Consider the following 13742-nt stretch of genomic DNA (forward strand, 5'->3'; position numbering starts at 1 on the left):
ACGCTTTTTTACTAGGTCCCTTCAGAATCGTCGTAAGCTGGTTTTACTGTATGTAGGTAAGTTTAAAATCGGCATGCAAACTAGTTCTGTTGCTGTGCGGCGGCGCATCGTCGAGTGCCCAGCGATAAGGAGCTAGAGTAAACATTAACGTATAACGTATTGGATGCGGCAACGGCATTAATTACCTCTCTCTTCTTCTTTGTCGGTCCCTCATTACTGAGGATCGTGACCACTTGGTTTTGCAGCTCCTGTCATTTGTCACCATCGGTCTCGATTTCCCGTGGCCCTCACCGCTTGATGAAGTTTCCCTGAGGTGGCCTTCTTAACTTGGTCGGATGATGATCCGACCAAGCATTGCTCAGAGCTCACCAACTAGATGTAGTTGGTGAGCTCTGTGGTCTTTCGCCTTCCATTTTTCCGAGCACTACCATTTTCTCCAAATATTCATCACCTCTACGCATAACATGGCCAAAGTAAGATATCAACCGATGTTGGCATATGGTGGACAGACGTGTTTTGATGCCAAGCTGTGAGATAATTAATTACCTACCTAATACTCAAGTCTTATTCCAACAACATTATTAATTCCTATAAATCCGCACCCGCATAAAATCGAGATGGGAGGCAAAGGCAATGCACTCGCGCACATGTTGTACCTACATAAGTTTAGCTGTCAATGCCGTCAAGTCTTTCAAAAGACTCATATTATTTAGAATACCGTGGCGGTTACGTCGTTCTGTATATAAAGTATTTGTTACTGTGCAAATTAAACAAAATACCTTATTTGAAAAATAGAGGCGCTTGCGTCAGTTAGTGCGGAAAGATAGAACGATTAGTTTGCGTAGGCGCAGCAATGCGGGCAAGGGAAACCCGGGGAAACACGGGAACCGCTTTCTAGTGGGAAATCTTGACAGGGGACTAACATTTAACTTTAATGCAAATTGAAACTTAGGTACATTCAAGTGACGTCAAAAGGGTATGTTGGTATTTTTCGATTCACGAAGAAAGGAAGGTAAGTAGGTACATAATGTTTTGGAGAGTAGACATAGGGAGCATGCATGAACTGTAAGAGGCAGCTTAGGAGCCCTTGTTTATTTTCGCAAAGTGTAAATGTCAAGTTTAAGCTTCCAATGTAGCTCACAAGATGGCAGAGCCTCCATCTCCCACGGCCCCTTAATTAGGTAGGTAGGTTGTAACTATTAGTACCTAAGGTTAAGGTTGAATCCTGAAAAGAGTCTCCGTTTCAGATCTTCTGGTGTAATTTTCATAGAATACCTATATTTTATATGTAATGTTTACGTTTTGTTATAAGGAGTTGAATGCTCTACATAATGTTTACTACGTAGGTACCTACTCTGACCTACCTCAAGTTTTTTTATTATGTATATGAATTGATCACGATCGTATGCATGAGGCGCGTAATAAATGGAATGATACTAAGCTCATTGGGGTGAAGTGGTCGAAATTAGGTATCTGTGACACACCCTCCCACTCCCCTAAGTGCTTAAGCTTTGGATTCCTCCGAAAACGGTGCCGTCATATTACGGCCGCTATATAGCGTTGACTGACGTCACTAGAACGTTGTCTATGTAAACAAGATGGCGCGGTTTCCTAGACGGCGTTACGTTACGTTGACTGTCAACGTAACGTAAGATGACGGCCGTCATGACCTTGTCGATAGTTTCGTGAACGTTTTATTAGATAGCGGTGACGCCATTTTGAATAAATGACACGAGATTTGAATAAATGATTCCGTACTACGATTATTTTCCTCTTCTGATGATATTTCATCCTCCAAGTAAATTATAGATGATCAAGCAAATCTTGTCAGTAGGAAAAGGCGTGAAATTCAAATTTTCTATGGGACGTTATCCCATCGCGCCTACATTTTTCAAATTTGCCGCTTTGACCTTGGTGGATGACGGTGTGTTATGACGCCGTGGTACTTTCCACATGTCGCCACCGTAAAGACGGCCGTCTTTTGCTGCCGCTATATGACGGCCGTCATATGACGGCACCGTTTTCGGAGGAATCCAAAGCTTTAGACCATTTCAAACATCTCGCCCACTTAGCCACGTCTGCTGTATCATTTAATAATTTTTAGGTACGAAGTATTTTTTCAGCCGCCAACGCAGTAAATGTTTGTTTATATGTTTATCATCTCATCTGTGAACGAGAATTTAGAGCACCAGGCGCCCTCTGTTAGCGAATAGATGAAATATCGATAAATCTGTGCGACGTCAGGCACGTGCTGTCTCGTCTATATAGGTTCAAAACGTAATGTACAGATGGCTCTTTTCTTAAAATTCAAAAATGAACCTCGATTCTGATTGATTGATTTTACATGTCTGTGTGTTAGGATGGTATTCCACCTGTCCAATTTCTATGTCCAATGAAATTGAGTATCACTCTCTCATTAAGCAAAATGTGAGATGCTAATACACATTGGATTGGACCAAGAAATTGGACAGGTGGAATACCGACCTTACTTAAATTCTTTGGGACATTATAGGAAATTAAATCACAGATACAAAGTTTAAAGCAAAAATATACTATATTCTTTATTTACATCTATATTGTAATGTTATTGTGATAGCAGGTTACCTTATAATTTATTCTAAAATCAGTAATTAATTATTTGTGGCAAGAATTATCTACCTCTATCGAGCTTTAAGGTATCCAGAAGATTTATCAACTAAGTAGGAAGACAGTCACATAATTAAATCCACATGGTGCCTCAGGTTCTTAAACGATTAAAGTTTTTCTTAAGAGGTAACACATAAAGTTGTGTAAGTATATTTAAGTCGCGCACGGTGCAGTTCGAGTTGTTTGGGGGTCATCCATTAATTACGTCACACGAATTTCTAGGTTTTTTGACCCCTCCCCCCTCCTTGTCACACTTGGTCACATTTGGCAAGCACCCTCCTAGTGTGACGTCACATTTTTTTTACGAAATCGCCAAATCGAATTAAGTAAGTACCTAAGTATTATTAATATTTTCTCAAAATATTTTTGACAATATAAATATTAGTAATTTTATAACCCAAAACTGCTTAGGAAAGAAAATTAAACGAATAAAAACGAACGATCGTTTTAAAAACTTGTTATTTAAATATACAGCGAATAAAATAATTTAAATAAATTTTTGGTTACTGATGAAGTTAAAGTGACGTCACAAAGTGTGTGTCTCCCCCCTCCTCCATGTCACAATATGTCACATTTTCTTGACCCCCTCCCTCCCCCTAAACGTGTGATGTAATTAATGGATGACCCCTTGCTAGTTGGAGTTGTAGTCGGGTGCTAGTACTGTAGTAGGATGAGAGTATAGTTTGTAATAGTCAGTTGTGTTTATATGTGAAAACTTCGTAGTCGCGCACAGTGAAGTTGTAGTCGGGTGTTAGTGACCCTGAAGCGACAGGAGCCCCTTATGATTGCGTAATCAGTTGTGTTTATAGGTGAAAACTTCGTAGTCGCGCACAGTGAAGTTGTAGTCGGGTGTTAGTGACCCCGAAGCGTCAGGAGCTAATACGGTTGCCGTAGTCAGTTGTATTTATAAGTGAAAACTTTGTAGTTGCGGACAGTGAAGTTGTAGTCGGGTGTTAATGACCCTGAAGCGTCAGGAGCTAATACGGTTGCCGTATTAGTCTGTTGTGTTTATAGGTGAACATTTTGTAGTCGCGCACAGTGAAGTTGTAGTCGGGTGCTAATGACCCTGAAGCGTCAGGAACCCCTTATGGTTTCCGTAGTCAGTTGTGTTTATATGTGAACACTTCGTAGTCACGCACAGTGAAGTTGTAGTCGGGTGCAAGTGACCCCGAAGCATCAGCCGCCCCGTAAGAGTGGAGGTTGCTGTAGCTGTCGTTGTTGGCGTTGCAGTTGCTGGAGATGAGTAGGTCGGCGCCTGCGCCGAATATTGGGCCGCAACTGAGAAGAGAGAAAAGTGAAATTAAAATTAATTTAAAAACCAATATTACTATAAGCTTAAGAACGCTAAAGACCGTGAATCGTTTTAATACGGCAAAAGGATTGTGAAATAATGTTGTCACAAACCGGAGTAGTTGCAGGAATACCTCAAGAGAATCGCCAATAATTTATCTTCAAGACAATTGGAAGAAAATACTTCCTAGACGACAGTGACCGTCAACAACATATGTACTTACCCCGGATGGTAATATAACGCCATAAAGGCTTCGTCACACAGGCGCGTTTTCCGGGCGGGGCGGGGCGTGAGCGCGGCGCGCCGCTTTTACATATAAAACACTCGCGTCCCGCCCGGAAAACGCGCCTGTGTGACGGAACCTTAAGCCTTCTTTAGTTGCGGTTGCTTAACAGTACGCTGTCCCAGGGCAAAAGTTAGAGCCAAAAGAAAAGCGTATTCGGTGGGGAGGTATACGCCGCGCGATCGCGCCGCCTCGCTAAAACCGCCGATAATTTCTATACAAGATAGCTGTAGTAGTAGGGAGTGCTTACTCTGGATGGTAGCACAACGCGAAGGCCTTCTTCAAGAGCGGGTGTTTGACGGGCGTCTGGCCCTGGGCGGCGGGCAGCGCGAACAGGAAGGCGCGCTCGGCGGGCAGGTATACGCCGCGCGATCGCGCCGCCTCGCTAAAACCGCCGATAATTTCTATACAAGATAGCTGTTGTAGTAGGGTGTGCTTACTCTGGATGGTAGCACAACGCGAAGGCCTTCTTCAAGAGCGGGTGTTTGACGGGCGTCTGCCCCTGGGCGGCGGGCAGCGCGAACAGGAAGGCGCGCTCGGCGGGCAGGTAGCCGCCCGCGCCGCCGCTCGCCCACGCCGCCTCGCTGAAACCGCCGACCACCTCGCCGCGGGACAGCTGCGAAGGGAACGTTTATACTTCGTTTTTTTAGGGTTCCGTACCCAAAGGGTAAAAACGGGACCCTATTACTAAGACTCCGCTGTCCGTCCGTCCGTCTGTCACCAGGCTGTATCTCACGAACCGTGATAGCTAGACAGTTGAAATTTTCACAGATGATGTATTTATGTTGCCGCTATAACAACAAAATAAAAACAGAATAAAATAAAGATTTAAGTGGGGCTCCCATACAACAAACGTGATTTTTGACCGAAGTTAAGCAACGTCGGGCGGGGTCAGTACTTGGATGGGTGACCGTTTTTTTGCTTGTTTTTTTGCTTGTTTTTTTTTACTTGTTTTTTTTTTGCTTGTTTTGCTCTATTTTTTGTTGATGGTGCGGAACCCTCCGTGCGCGAGTCCGACTCGCACTTGGCCGGTTTTTTTTTTCACCTCAGCAGCTCGAACAAGGGTACTTTGCTACTTAAAAACAGTGAGCAAAATCGCATTTTGCTCACTGAGTGAGACAAAATGAGCAAAATGCGATTTTGTTTTTAAGTAGCAAAGTACCCTTGTTCGAGCTGCTGAGGTGAAAACTTAATTGTTGGTATATCATAAGAAAACATGAGTGAATAGGTAAGTGATGAAGAAGGAATACATTTTTCGGGTTCTCTAATATGTTCTCACTGCTGAGGTGAAAAGTTTTGTGAACTACACGAGATCAAAGTTATTTACATCTCGTGCGCTTTTGAGTCTCTTACTACGCTCAAGATTCTAAATTAGATTAGTATAGAATCTTTCGCTTGCACGGGACTCAAAATAAGCACTCGAAGAAATATCAAACTTTGATCTCTTGTTGTACAAATAACTATTATTCCACCTGTCCAATTTCTATGTCCAAGGCGATTGAGTCTCACTCTCTCATTAAGCAAAATGTGAGATGCCAGTACACATTGGATTGGACCAAGAAATTGGACAGGTGGAATACCGACCTTACTTAAATTGTTTGGGTCATAATAGGAGATTAAATCACAGATACAAAGTTTCAGGCAAAAATATACTATATTCTTTATTTATAAAGGGAATGTTTAGTGTAAGAAACCTCCACCAGGCAAGTGCGCTTTTCCGTTACGAGTATTGTAGCTGGTAAGTATTTATATTACAATTACGTAGCTTCTGCCCGTGACTTTGCGTAGAATAATGTTTCCGTGATTACAACAATGCTATGACCTTCTCCGAGAGTCAGACTATCTCCATACCAAATTTCATCAAAATCGATTCGCCCAAACCTTTCACATTTATGATTATAAATATTAGTAGTGTTGATACAACACGTATGTACCTACCTATTAAATAAGTACACACTTTGGAGTCACATTAATACGCTAGATAAGTCCACGGTGGAATTGCATCTAATCCTTTCCTCTCCATCTTCATCTAATTCTAGAAAAAAAACAATTGCCCCATGAAACATAACCCATTTGACATCATCCGTCTTCATACTGGCATATGCCTTGTACCTATAGTTTGTCAAAGGTCTGTTTGATTTCAAACATAGACAGAGAGAATCATACTATCTTTGTCTTACACTAGTACCAGCACCCAAAAGAAAAGGATGAGTATAGTTTTTTTTGTTCCTATTTACTGACAAGATTTGGTTGACCCAGTATACTCGCCTTGCTACTTGCACGTTAGCACAGAATAAATAATAGTACTAGGTACAGAAAGACTCACTCTCTAACAAAACGCGTATGTTACGATCAGCACAGATATGGCCGCTAGGTGGCGACAGCGCCACGCGCGGCTTATGGCTAGCCACCAAAATTGATGTGGAACGGATGTACTTTTAGCTATGTACCTGTAGCAAAGCGACGAAATCGCGGAGTGAGCCACGCCTGACGTTAGTTACCTATCTTACCTGTACAAGTACTAAAACGGGTGCGACGTTATCGCATTGCTTGTGGAAAGCGCTCGCGCTGAACCCGTGTACCGACGCGCGGAACAGCAGACGCCATACTTGTTTACCGGTGCCGCACCTGCGAATAAAAACAACGGGTTGCACTCCGGGAGTGCCGGCAGAAGTGAAAACTCAATTACTATTGCAAAATGTCTGCAGCACTATGTATAATTGAGGTTAACGCCATCTAGCGTTATTTGGTCGCATTACTTGAAACCCCTAAGCACATCACTGTTAGTACTCGAGTTATATTAATACCAGTTAGAGGGAAACTCACTAGATGGCATTTAAATCAATAAAGAAAAACTCAATGATATTGTTCGATCAGATCACGTGTCCGTCTTACGGTCACGTGATCTGTCGCGAGTTTAACATTTTTTCCCCACCTCAAAAAGTGCACAGCGCCGCTAAAGAAGTTTTCACTTCAAACATCACATTGTTATTATTGTAAGTGTAGTTTACTATAAGAAGACCAATATGAAAAATAAAATCAATTGTTATACTTTCTAAATTGCTGATACATGTACATATTATAATCATAATCAAACTTGAGAAACAAGCTTTTAAACGTAGATTTTTTTATGTTTCGAGTATACCAGCTTAGGTACCCCACTGCTGGGAAATGGCAAGTGTGGTTCTGACTCGTTTCCTTTGATTTCATGTCTCTTTTGATCTCAAAATTTCCTTTGTTGTATTCGATTATTTGTGTGACCGAGTTGTTGGCCAAAAAAGTCATCTAGAGCAACCATTTAAAATAATTATAAAGAAGTTGAAGAGTAGATGATACATGTTCTAAATATGCTTGTGCCGCATTCTGGTGGAATCTTAATTTATTAAGGCGAGATTCCACCAGAATGCGGACTTAAAAGTCTCACCAATTATTGATGACAGCCTGATATGCGCTCTTCTCTTGTTGCAGGATGACGGAGCCGGCGAACATGTTCACGGCCAGCCTGGAAATAAAAATATACAACAGGGTGAGCTATATGATTGTTGATTGCTCATCTGAAGCAAAAACGCCATTATTAAATGCTTATTCTCTCATTCTCTCATGAAATAAAATGTGCGACAAAATACACATAAATTATAAATGCATAACAGTTTTTTACCTAGGTCTGGTGCGCGAGTCGTGCGTATGGTGATGAGGAGCGGTCAGAGCGGCTCGCCTGTAGCGCTCCAAAGACAGCTCCATTGGCACTGCGCCTGTAGGCTCCACCTCTTCCGCGAAAACACAACTGTCTGGAAAGTTATATTAATATTTTATTAAGCTTTTTAGAATTAGTCCGATATGATTCTGTGGTAAACATTGTCACTAATATGAAGCGTTAACTAATAATTACTACTGTTAGACACCAACATTGGTGTGGGCCGCATGTACTTGTAGCGACGCGACCAAATCGCGGAATGAGCCACGCCTGGTACTAATAAAGACCGAGATTGGGCCCTTCAACTCAACTTTTAGCAAGATTAGCACCTGCTTCACCAAATCATGAGATACTAACCTATAAGCAGGAGTCGAACGTGCGTCATAAGCGGCCCCAGATGATGACACACACGGGCGCGCTCCTCTTCAGTCCAGTGGGCGCAGGGCTGGGTGACACCTGCGCGTTGCTTCGCCCAGGCTAGCGCGCAGCGCCATACTTCCTCCTCTTCTAAACATAGCTGGAAGAGCGGTATCATCAGGTGAGATATTCGATATATAAAACAAATAAAAGTCTTCAATTGAAATACACAACATAATCCGTCATAGGTATTATCCATGGTGGTTCACACAGTGAACTAATCTAGCCGTGGGCAGTCGCATCTTTCTCTCAATGTGTGTTTATCGTTAATGTACCTAATAAAAATGGTTGGCTCCCCCTTAAGTGCCACTTTGCCCGCGCCTCGCTATGCCACTGGGTTCACTATTTATCTATTTATTTACAAACATGGCCGGCTCAGTTGAAGCCAAACGCCAGGACATGGAGAAAACATGTCAATTGACAACATACAAATTACTACGTCTCATATATAGATATGACAATACAATACTAACGGAGTCAGAAGATAGTAGTTTGATGAGCGCATCCTTGGGCAGGTTCAGGAAGGCGTTGGTCCTGACGCAGTCGGCCGCGTGCTCGCCGATGAACGCCACGCAGCGCTCCAGGAAGGATGTGGCGCTCTTACCACCTAGAAAATTTGTTCTATAGACTAAGAAATACTAAGGCGTGTAGTAGTGCAAAATAATGTAGACTTAGAGACAGCTGACGTACCTGCCTAAATAAATGGCGATGTATGGTAGGGCGGAGCACTCGTGTATTGAAAAGAAAAAAGTATTACTTAGCCTAAAAAATATTATCCTTCAGGCACAGTTATAAAAAGTTACGTAATAATGCCAATAAATAGTATATCAAATAATTTGTTACATTTTGTATGGTCTGCGGAGTATCTATGTAACGTTTCTTTATTAAAACTTTAGCTAAAAAGATATACTTAAAATAACATTTATTAAATGAGCATACCTATTTTAGTGTGTTCTTGCCAGTAAAACTTTTATCCTATATACCCCATGAAATGTATCTGCCACGTTGCACAAAAAATAGAATGACATAAATCTTTTTTACTATGAACGAGGAGCCAATTAAATTATTTTTTTATGAAAATATTTAACTTGTGTTATTTCAAGTAGAAACACTACAAAGTATATTAGGTATGTTAATAAAATTATAAACTGAAATAAATGTCATATACAAAATAAAAAGTGACCAAGGGAGGCCTTGGTCACTTTTGCCCAAGGGCAAGGCTGGAATTGAACCAGCATCCTCTGCAATCGCAGCAGATGCTTAAGCTACTCAGTCATCTGGGTCACTGACTGTCTGGTACTGGAGATCTTGGTCACCTTTTCTTTCATATGACATATATTTCAGTTTATAATTTTATTTTTGTTTTTTTTGCTACATAGTACATACCTACATCTCCAAGCTACAAGCCCGTTAATCTGGCCTCAATAAGTCAAATTTGTACAATCAAGCCTGCAAAAAAGAAGCAAGAGGCTTAGTTATGCCTATGCTTATTCTATGAATTAAGTGGACCCTGGGCTCCTTTAGAATGTAGCTAGTCTCTTTAGCGATACCTGTTGTCCGCTGCTCCTTTTAATCTATATCCGGTAATGATTTGGCTATGCAATAATGAATATTTTGTGTTCATAATATTGTTAGTTTAAGGAACTTGGTGTCCAAGTATCAAATTTAACTTTTGCTATTTAATATTGTACACTGATAGGTATCTGCCTAAATATGTTCCCCTTAGTTTGATTAATAGCTATTTGTGTTATTCTTGTTCAAATGATTCTGCAAACTAGGACAGGACGGAAATAAAAAGCAAAGTTACTTAGAGGTCTTAAATTTAATGAACATAATCCATATCGGTATGCCACTTGATCTTACAAGGTAAAGGGTTCAATTACTTATAATATAGACACGGCAACGCACTTTAAACCCAAGGAATGCTTGTCCTTTGCACTTGTATTCACTTGTAGCTTATAAAATAACATAACCTAGAATCACACAGCGGCGTTAGGATTGACGTTTTGGATAAGCGTTATATTGTCTCCTTTCATCATAATTCTTCCAACTTGCTTTCTGTTTTTGGTCTTCATGTGCACTTCCTCGGCCTCGTCCAAGACAATGTTCATGTATTCGTCGAAACCTACAATGTGGCCCTCGATCCGGAGATTTACGTTCTCGTACAACCAAATTTGCACTCGGCTTCTGTTCTGCAGATATCTGAAGATGAGGTTGATGGGCTGCACCATCACCTTCTGGACTTTCGGTGGGCCTTTGTATGCCATGTTTTATTTGGTATTCTCTTGCAAGTTAATATAATTTTACAAGCGAACGGTGGTAAAACCGGCTTGGCGCTGTCACGAAACGAAACGAAGCCAAAATATGTCATAGACAAACAAGAACAAGATGGCCGACCGACTAGTGATGCGCTTCAGCAGCCAGTGCGTTACAAGGTTACCGGTTTTATAGCCGTAACACACTACCGCACCGCACCAAGGTCACTGTGTGCCGAAAGCCCGAAACCATAAGTGAGTGCAAGAAATATATATCTCTTTCTGGCTCTCACTTCTGGGTGCTGGGTGTGTTAATTGTTAAATATCAAACGGTGTCAACGCCATCTAGCCAAGCATAGGCCAAAGGTGTGTGCGCCATCTATCCGAGAATGAAATTTTCTTGATTTCCGAGGCACGTTTTTTTCTTAGATTTTATTCATCTTATACGGAGTTATACAGGATGCTTCCTGTAACAGGAGCAATAAATTAAACTAAAGGCTGTACTCCTCAAACTGACCAACATTTGTTCAGCAACCTTTAAAAATTATGAATCCTTTAGAGTTCCTCTTTTTCATACAAAATAAATATTATCTTCAATGTACGCTGACATCAATGTGTTTGACGTTGCTTGTCACGCTTTAAATTAAACATAACAAAATTTGTAATACATTGCGTCTTAGAATAAACTTTAAAGTGTAATCAAAATCAAAACATGAGTTATTTTCAGAAGTTGCTGAACAAATGTTGGTCAGTTTGAGGAGTACAGCCTACAGTTTAATTTATTGCTCCTGTTACAGGAAGCACCCTGTATATGTAGAGTCAGACCGAGAAAAGTCTGCAGCGATTTTGATAGCCCACGCCAAGCCCACGCCACTGCGTCATTTAAGTGCCATTGATTTAAGTTTCATTTAAGTAAGCTGCGTTTGATTTAAGTGTCATTTTAAACGTCAAACTTCTATGAATTTATGACGTGTAAATAACACTTGCACTGCGGGGGCTATCAAAATCGCTGCAGACTTTTCTTGGTCTAACTGTATATCTTTGGTACTACTTTGGCAATAATAATACTGGCGCAGAATTTACCGAATGGTCACATTAGTCACATACTTTACACAGACAATAATACTTATTGTCGCTTTTGTAAACCAAATACCAATATGATAAAATTGCAGTCGAAGGTACAAGTAGGTACAGTCTACAGACAAAGAGAATAAACCAGATAACCACTATACGTTTTAAGTAGAGACTCTAACAAATAGTTTGGTTTGGTGCATCAAAATTAACAATTTGTTTATTATCTCACGTAAAAATAAGTTTCACGTAGAATAACTTTATGAATAAAAGAAATCCTCAGTAATTTTATCTGTCACAAATCGCTATGCTGATTAAGCAAAAAGAGTGCGATGGCCGGGAATCGAACCCGGATCAACTGCTTGGAAGGCAACTATGCTGACCATTACACCACCATCGCAACTGAACAGATGATTGAAATTTGATCTTAAAAGGATGTAATGGATTACCTGGACGATCTTGAATATCCATAGCAGCTGCCAGTAAAGTGCAGGCGCTTTCCACGCTCAAGGTAGAGGTAACATGGTCTTCACACGCCGCGCGGAGGTCTTCTACGCCTAAATCCGCTGACAACGTCATCATTTCAAATACGCCTGAATCTTGAAGTAGTAGCTAAAATAAGAGGACAAAAATGTGTGCTTAAAAGAATTTCTTATTCTTCTGATAGTTCCAAGTTTGCAATCATAAACATAAAACCTGTTTTGACTTAAGCGCCATCTGTTGCGCGGTAAATAGAAGTGATCATGTTTGCTGACAGAGTAACCAATTGTATACGTTTTGCATCTCGACGTTAGATGGCAGATCATACGTGTACGCTGATATGTTCTACTACTTGCCAACAGATGTCGCTTTTGTCAAAACCATATACAATTCTATTAATAAAATTGAGCTGATTGTTATTTATTGATCAATAAAATGGAGTAAGTACCGAAGTAAAATTTTCGTAAGTTTATTTTCACTTTTACCTTGCCGGTGTAGACGTATTGTATGAACAGTCGAAATGTTTCAGGTTGTACGTGAGGCATGCGAACTGGCACGGGCGCGCCGACAGATGGCGTCACCGTGCAGCCCGGGATGCGGCATACTTCGCCGCGCTTCGTATTTTGGAAACTCTTGCATCTGAAAGAAATAAAAAAAGCGAATTAATTACATTTTACAATTAGTAGCTAAACCACCATTAAAGCCCCCGCTTAGCAGAAAAAGTGTTTCAGTACCTATATGATTGAACGTAAGCTAAGCTAAATCATAGAGAAAAAAATACATAGAGTGCTCACTCCATACATCAGTTCAGACTATTAATTTCAGTGTCTACATCTAGCATCGAGTAGCGGAACTATCAGTACTGCTACTTGACAATAGATGTAGCACCGACCGGAAAGTCTTATCTCAACAGCATAAGATTTTCCGATCGGTGGCTACATCTATTGTCAAGTAGCAGTACTGATAGTTCCGCTACTCGATGCTAGATGCTAATAGGTTTTTTGGTACTAAAACTGATGTATGGAGTGAGCACTGTATGTATTTTTTTCTCTATGGCTAAATCGAAAACAAAAATAAAACCAAAATAAAATAACTTAATATAATATCTTTTTTAAAAAAAGGGAACCGCCTTCAAAAAACCAACCCACTGAAAAGTACAAAATAATTTTTATATGGCACCCCTTTACGTGTCCAGTCCCTATCCCACGGCGTAAAGCAATTTTTTGCCAAAAAGTAATTAATACGTAATAATAAGAAAATTAATAATCATCCGGGTAATTACTTAGTTTTTGAAGTCGGTGCCAAACCAAAATTTTTGAGAACTGATATTTTAGACAACGAAGAACGCTGTACTTACTTGCATTATAAAGACATACTTAGTTTACTCATTAATTTAGTTCTTGTAGGTACTACGTACTCGTATTGTTTTTCTGATTGATAATAAAGACTGTTTTTGTTGGTTTGGCACCGCCTTCAAAAACTAAGTAATTACCCGGATGATTATTAATTTTCTTATTATTACGTATTAATTACTTTTTGGCAAAAAATTGCTTTACGCCGTGGGATAGGGACTGGACACGTAAAGGGGTGCCATATAAAAATTAT

At 40.5% G+C, this 13742-nt stretch overlaps 2 protein-coding genes and 1 non-coding gene across 3 annotated transcripts in view; all 3 read right to left on the reverse strand.

Annotated features, from left to right (window-relative positions):
• Positions 1-3646: 3646 nt before the first annotated feature.
• Positions 3647-13742, reverse strand: part of LOC134652082 (uncharacterized) — a 43308-nt gene continuing 33212 nt past the window's right edge. The window contains exons 2-10 of the mRNA XM_063507239.1: positions 12623-12776; positions 12107-12269; positions 8805-8938; positions 8272-8431; positions 7879-8008; positions 7645-7722; positions 6731-6848; positions 4661-4836; positions 3647-3924 (exon numbers count right to left, since the gene is read on the reverse strand). Of these exons, the coding sequence (XP_063363309.1) occupies positions 3747-3924; positions 4661-4836; positions 6731-6848; positions 7645-7722; positions 7879-8008; positions 8272-8431; positions 8805-8938; positions 12107-12269; positions 12623-12776 (1291 nt within the window). The 3' untranslated portion in view covers positions 3647-3746. The remainder of the gene's footprint in view (positions 3925-4660; positions 4837-6730; positions 6849-7644; positions 7723-7878; positions 8009-8271; positions 8432-8804; positions 8939-12106; positions 12270-12622; positions 12777-13742) is intronic.
• LOC134652119 (probable small nuclear ribonucleoprotein E) lies at positions 10143-10695 on the reverse strand. The gene has a single exon (XM_063507287.1). It carries the CDS (start codon positions 10596-10598, stop codon positions 10311-10313), a length of 288 nt encoding a protein of 95 aa, XP_063363357.1. The 5' UTR covers positions 10599-10695; the 3' UTR covers positions 10143-10310.
• Trnag-ucc (transfer RNA glycine (anticodon UCC)) lies at positions 11986-12057 on the reverse strand. Its single transcript has one exon. It is a non-coding gene; the product is annotated as a tRNA-Gly (tRNA).

This window comes from Cydia amplana, chromosome 11, assembly GCF_948474715.1.
Source record: "Cydia amplana chromosome 11, ilCydAmpl1.1, whole genome shotgun sequence".
Classification (NCBI taxonomy): domain Eukaryota; kingdom Metazoa; phylum Arthropoda; class Insecta; order Lepidoptera; family Tortricidae; genus Cydia; species Cydia amplana.

What these genes read in the sequence shown, in the direction of transcription:
- LOC134652119 (XM_063507287.1), bottom strand. Translation starts at nt 10,598, where the DNA reads ATGGCATACAAAGGCCCACCGAAAGTCCAGAAGGTGATGGTGCAGCCC.